The 6,640-nt window shown below is 36.0% G+C and overlaps 1 protein-coding gene across 1 annotated transcript; it reads left to right on the top strand.

The window, feature by feature from the left end:
• The first annotated feature begins 2,137 nt into the window (after positions 1-2,137).
• Positions 2,138-2,806, top strand: LOC101581293 (transcription factor BTF3 homolog 4). The gene has a single exon (XM_004648714.2). It carries the CDS (start codon positions 2,203-2,205, stop codon positions 2,677-2,679), a length of 477 nt encoding a protein of 158 aa, XP_004648771.1. The 5' UTR covers positions 2,138-2,202; the 3' UTR covers positions 2,680-2,806.
• Positions 2,807-6,640: the final 3,834 nt, after the last annotated feature.

The following is a 6,640-nucleotide window of genomic DNA, read 5'->3' as shown; positions in this document are numbered from 1 at the left end:
AAGGAGATACAGTTATGAAAAAAATCGAACAAATGAAAATCTCAGGAAGCCAAATAAAAAGCCCAGTTATCAATAGAGAAGTTAAGTCAAAATAAAGGACATCAGGCCTTGAAGATAAGTTACACATTTTTGATCATTGTTAATAATTCTGAAAAGAAAAAATAAAGACATCATTCAAGAGTTTCTTGACAATTTTAAGAGAGGAAAACCTTAGAGTCAATAAAGGTTGCCTAAGCAGAGTTTAATGGCACAGAACGTCTTTCCATTTAAAGCAGTATAGAAGGCCAGAGAGAGAGCTCAGTAGTCTAAAATGCCAGCTTATGCAAGTTTATGCAGACTCACGGGACAATGTTTAACCCCACCACCACATACCACGCCAGCTGCCCCCCTCAGGGTGGGTTGAACTGGCCTAAATGAATAAATAATTGTAAAAAACTAAAGCATTATAGAAAATTTCTCAAATCTGGAGAATGAGATCTATTTCCAGAGCAAGGAGACACATCTCTGGAAAATAATCTCTCTATGACACACTGTGGTCAAAATTACCAAAATTCAGAGAAATGGAAAACAATTTTGAAAGAAATAACAAATTACATATAAGAGAAAACCCATCAGGACAACAATAGATTTCTCAACAAAAATCTTAACTGCCAGGAAGACTTGGCATGAAATTTTTCTAGCCTTGAAAAACAGTGCCAACACACATGATTATATCTTGTATAGTTTATTCTTCACACTGGAAGGAGAAATAAAGGTGTTAATGATGAGGATAAACTGAGGAAATTCATAGTCAGTAAGCTAGCTCTGCAGAAAATGTGTGATAACTCTAAGAAGAAAGAAATGAAAAAAACCAAAAAAATCCCTCAGAGACTAGTTAAGAAAAAAGAACCCAATACTGGAAAATAACAAAATAACAGAAATCAGCATGTACTTTTCAATGACAATAATTAAGGCAAATGTTCTTGGCTCTCCAAGCAAAAGCCCCAGACTACAGATTGAATGAAAAGGACCAGACACGTCTCTGTGTTGGCAGCAGGAGATGGATGAGCCGGCAAAGACAGACGGGTACTGAAAGTGCTCATGGCCCTGGCTAAGCGGCGACATCAGAGGACGATTTTCGTACCCTTGACATTCGTGTCACACGGAGCTGCCCTGTTTGTGTTATATCTGAATCTGTGCCTGGTGAGATCATCTCACTATTTCTTGGCATTTATTTTAATATTTTATGGAAAATTAAAACTATGTCAATAGTAATTCATTTACGCAAGTCATACTAAATGGAGTTTTTATGGCAAATTAGACAATTTATAGCCTGGAAAAGACAGAACAAAGGAAGATAGTGTTTTAGAGAAAGAGAATATACTGGATCCAGGAAACATGAGGAAATGATCGAGAAATCACTCTTTACCTGTGAACAAACATACTCAAGGGTGTGGTTGCATATATTAATAGCATAAAAATATAGCCAAACTCTATTGTGAACATTATTTTTTATTGTTTTGATCTTTTATCATTTATTTATTTGCTACATAGTCTCACTACACAGCTTGGACTCGTAGTGATGCTTCTCTCAGCTTCCCCAGCCCTGGGATTACAGGCGTGTACTACCATGCCCAGACTTGGTCGCTGGCCCAGCATACCTGGGGTTCCACTTCAGCATGGCATGGGGTACTGTAGATCAAACCCGGGTCCTTGCGCTTGCCAGGCAGGTGCTCACATTAGCCAAACTATCTACAGTCCTGTGAATATTATTTAAAAAATACATTTTACTAAAAATGTATCTTGGTAGAAAAGGTCATTTTTTTTTTATCTTCAATAATTTTCATCATGAAATTTTGAAGGTAGAAATTGAGTCACACACTGGGAATCTTCTCTTGAACTCTCCAAGTATGCCTAAGGTATCTGACTTCTACAAAAAGGCAGATGAATTATTAGTTGCTGATTGATGTTGGGGTCTGACCAAAGGAGAGTACCAACATTAACTAGAAATACTTTTTAAAAATAGGCAAACTTATTTGCTCCTCATCATCTTTTTACCAGCTTTCCTAGGAAAAAGCTACCATCAAGATTGACCATGACCTTTAAAAAGATCACAATACCTTTTAGATGTACCTTTAAATATATGGACCCTGGAGGCAGCCATCTTGCTCTTGCCGCGTGCTGGTGTTGGAGGACCCTCCCAGCTTCAGATTTACCAACAGCATGAATCAAGAAAAGTTAGCCAAACTTCAGGCTCAGGTCTGGATAGGGGGCATGGGTACAGCTCGCAGAAAGAAGAAAGTGGTACATAGAACAGCTACAGCTGATGACACAAAGCTTCAGAGTTCTCTGAAAAAACTGGCAGTGAATAATATAGCTGGCATTGAAGAGGTGAACATGATTAAAGATGATGGGACAGTAATTCATTTCAACAATCCCAAAGTCCAAGCTTCCCTCTCTGCTAACACCTTTGCAATTACTGGTCATGCAGAAGCCAAACCAATCACAGAAATGCTTCCTGGAATATTAAGTCAGCTGGGTGCCGACAGCTTAACAAGTCTTAGGAAATTAGCTGAACAGTTCCCACGACAAGTGTTGGACAGCAAAGCACCGAAGCCAGAGGACATGGACGAGGAAGATGATGATGTCCCTGATCTCGTAGAAAATTTTGATGAAGCATCAAAAAATGAAGCCAACTAAATCTTTTCTGGTTTTTGGAAGCTGGCATGGACTAGATTTAACAAATCAGCTATGTGGTTCCAATGTTTTACCAACACAGAGAACATCATCTGTTAGTAGTTCAGTAATATAATATTTTGTATATTAATAATGCTGTTTGTTCAGCATTTTTCAGTCATAAATAAATAAATAAATATATGGACCCTTCCCATAAAGATCCATACCCACATTGAACTAATTGCTATCTGATGACTTAGAGCCCCTTGGAAATTACACTATCACCTGTTTGTTAAAAATCACCTCCTTTCTGAATTGATCCTTTACGAAAAGCTGTCCTGAAATGCCTGAATACAAAGTTTCATCTGTTCCTTGCCATAATCACCAGACATTCGATCCATAATCTTTTTTTCTTCAATGTTGAAATGCAAATGGCACCATGTTGCAATGTCCACTCTCCCAGACTCTTCCTCTCCCCACTTTTCCTGCTTAATTGCTTCACTGCCCATCTGATAGCAAAGGGCCATTCTAAGCCCATCCAGTTCTCATTCTGCTCCATCCAACACCTAAGTATGGATCATAGAAAGGTTTTTGCTTAATGGCACGCATTCATTTAGAAAGTCTTTTTCTGTGAAAAACGTATTACTTTTATTTTAAGTACTAGATAAAGTATTTTGGAGCAAGTCGATCCCAGATCACTTACGAGGCCAACCTACTTTCAGATCCCACTCCTGGTTTTATTTTATTGGGATGTATTTTATCTGTTTGCATAGCCTGTTTTTCCAGTCTCTCCTCTAAAGAAAAAAAAAAAAGCACTGTTATTTTTCTGTAGCATAGATTTGTCTCAGTGCTAAAGAAAGGGCAGGTATTAGATGAAGTCTATTAATACTATAGTCAATATCTGTTGTTTTCATGCAGAACTACAAGGTCATGGGCTACACAGACCCATTTTCAGATGAACAGGTGGCATTTTTACCCATGGAAGATGGTTGACATAAAAAGATGATTAATAAGTTAGCAGGGGCCAAAAAAGAAAAAAAGGAGTAAGAGATTTCTCCAAATTCCCCTACTGTGCCAGAACTTGAGTGCTGCCAATAAGAACATAAATAATTCATGGAAGTAGTTCCCTAACTTCATCCATTACATACCACTAAATCACTCTGGTCTCACAATAAATTGCTAGCACTTTAGGCAATGAATATATTTAAATAAGACTTTTGGAAGATGTACTCAACTCTATAGGCAATAACTTTTACAATTTTCAATTGATTTTGCTGAGTCCTAGTTCTTCAACTATTTTCTTCAATATTATAGTCATTTTTATTTCATGGAACCAGGTATTGAACTAGGGCCCTTGAGCTTGCCAGGGAAGTGCTTATTCCACTGAGCCATCTCCCCCTCCCCTTAGAGTCATATTTGACACCAGAATAATTTTGTCAACATCCACTCTCCTTTACTATACATCCTGGTAGCCTCTCCTGACACGATGTGCTTAGGGGATATAATACTTTACATATAGATTTAATCATATCTTTACATTTTAACTTGTAGTAAATAATTCTAAATTTAAAACATGATGCAAACTTTGTTATACTGACTTTTGAGAGCCCCAGGCTCTTGTTCAAAATCATCTTGTGGTTATCCATTCCTTCTCTTCACCATATCAAGCACGTGCATTATAATTGCATTTCATTGCATATGATGCCTAGGACAGCACATTGCTCTGTAAGACATTTGCTCATATTCATGTAAGTTAAATTTTCCGTGACAATGAATCTAAGTTTGTATGATACGCTTAATTCAAATTCATGACTCTAGAGTAAATGATTTGGGACCAGAAATCGTGACCTCTGATCTATTAAAAATACATCATCCATTTTGGAACATGATCTTATTTTTGTTACATCATTTCAGAGTAAGTATTTATGCTGGCCAGAGCCTCATTTAAATATATTTTATTTTATTTCTCTATTCCCAGTACAACTACAAGAAGTAGGCATTTGTCTATTTTTCTCTTCTTTTCAGAAAACGAAAGAGAATGACCAACCTAAGACTTAAAGGGACACAGAACGAAGACTTTTAACTGAGCCATACAGTCTCTCCCCCAGTACCCATATCAAGCTTATTTTGCAAATTAAAATAGAACCTGTATGGAAAGTTTGAAGTGAATTTCGAACACCTTCCCCTCCTTCTCCCTCCTTCCTTCAGAACACTTGCCATCAAGTTTCTCCTATGTTTCTTTCTTCATAAAATCTTGATTAGGGCCGACCAAATAGCTCAGAAGATTAAAGCCCCAGCTTAGCTAGATGCAGTGGCTGGGGTTCAATTCTGAGCATGCAGTGATGGCCCTGCCACTGGGGTGCGCTGAGATGGCGACTGAGGCTGGGATCCTATCGTCACATTGCTTAAGATGTACATGCTATGGCTCAGCAGCATGAGCACCTGTTCGGCAAGTGCAAGGTCCCAAGCTCGATCTCTGGTACTGTAAAACAAACAAACAAACAAACAAACAAATAAAGATTACAGCACCAGTGACTATAGTTGGGTGCATGAAAGTCACCAGGTGGCTCTTTTTAGAGGTAGTCACTAGTACCTTAAGTTTAAGTTTCAGTTAGTTTAATTAGTATCCAGATTGGGAGTAAAAGTCATAGTAAACCCATGAGGCAAAATGAATGAGACATCTTGCTAAAAAATAATTTAGTAATGGAAATAAAAATAATATTTTGTCATTCATCAGTAAAATGTATTTGAATCACCTTTCATTTTTATTTTGTTTTAATTTAGAAAGCTCTGTATAGGGAACTAACTAAGAATATTCATTCACTTTCTATGTTGAAAATATAAATACTTGCCTGGCAAGTGCAGGTTCCTGAGTTCAATCCCCAGTAAAGCAAAAACAGAAAATCTATATTATGTATATAGACAAATAAAATATTTTCATCTATCTCCTATGGAAACTATTAAAATATTTTTTCTGAAATTGTTTCTTAACAATGAGTTGACAAATGGAATTCAAGTCATAAATGCTGAAGTTATTTTCCAATTACCCTTTAAAATAATCAAAACTATATATGACTATTCTTAAAGTCCTGCATTAGTGTGTTTGGAACTATTTCCTGCTTAACATTAAGAAACATAACTATCATCTTTCCATTTTCTTTCTTTTTTTTTTTTTTTTTTTTTTTTTTTTTTTTTTTTTTTTTTTTTTTTTTTTTTTTTTTTTTTTTTTTTTTTTTTTTTTTTTTTTTCAGAACCAGGGATTGAACTCAGGCCCTTGTGCTTGCCAGACAAGCGCTTATTCTACTGAGCTATCTCCCTGGCCCCATTTTTCCATTTTCATTTCAGTTAACAAATATACAATACCCTTTGTGCCCCGAGCATAAATAATCTGGCATAGTCCAGAAATCACATCATTCTAGCAGTTCAACAGGAATAGGAATACTATGCCTTCATCAGAAAATAAAGGTAAAGGAAATGAATCTCATTTTGCTATGTCAGATACTGCAGAACATGACAACTAGATGTGGGGATTATATTTCTAAAATTTGAAGTCAGAATTCATGGTATAAAATGGAATTTAAAAGGAATTGTAAGTTTATATGGCTTATTATATATATATTTCCATATTTTTCCTTATATAAAGTTCTATTACAGTAAAGATGTGTATATTCATCAGTGAGACTGGCCTGTTAATCTCCTTCTTAGTTGGGTATCTCTCCAGTTTTGGTATCAGCATGATGATTTCTTCCAGGAAGGGGTTTGGAGATAATGCTTTACTTTGATTTCATTGAAGAGTCTGAGGTACAATGGTGTTAGATCTTCTCTAAGTTTATTTGTAGACCTCAGCTGTATATTCATAAGGATCTGAGATTTTTCTTTGTTCATAGGTTTTTAATTAAATCTTCAATTCCAGTGATTTTTGTTATTTGGTTATATTTTTGGTTTAGCTTTTGAAGTTTATACGTACCTAGTAATTTTTACAATT

The sequence above is a fragment of the Octodon degus genome, unplaced genomic scaffold, assembly GCF_000260255.1.
Source record: "Octodon degus isolate 3935 unplaced genomic scaffold, OctDeg1.0 scaffold00717, whole genome shotgun sequence".
NCBI classification, from domain to species: Eukaryota; Metazoa; Chordata; class Mammalia; order Rodentia; family Octodontidae; genus Octodon; species Octodon degus.
This window is presented reverse-complemented; position numbering and strand designations above follow the sequence as displayed.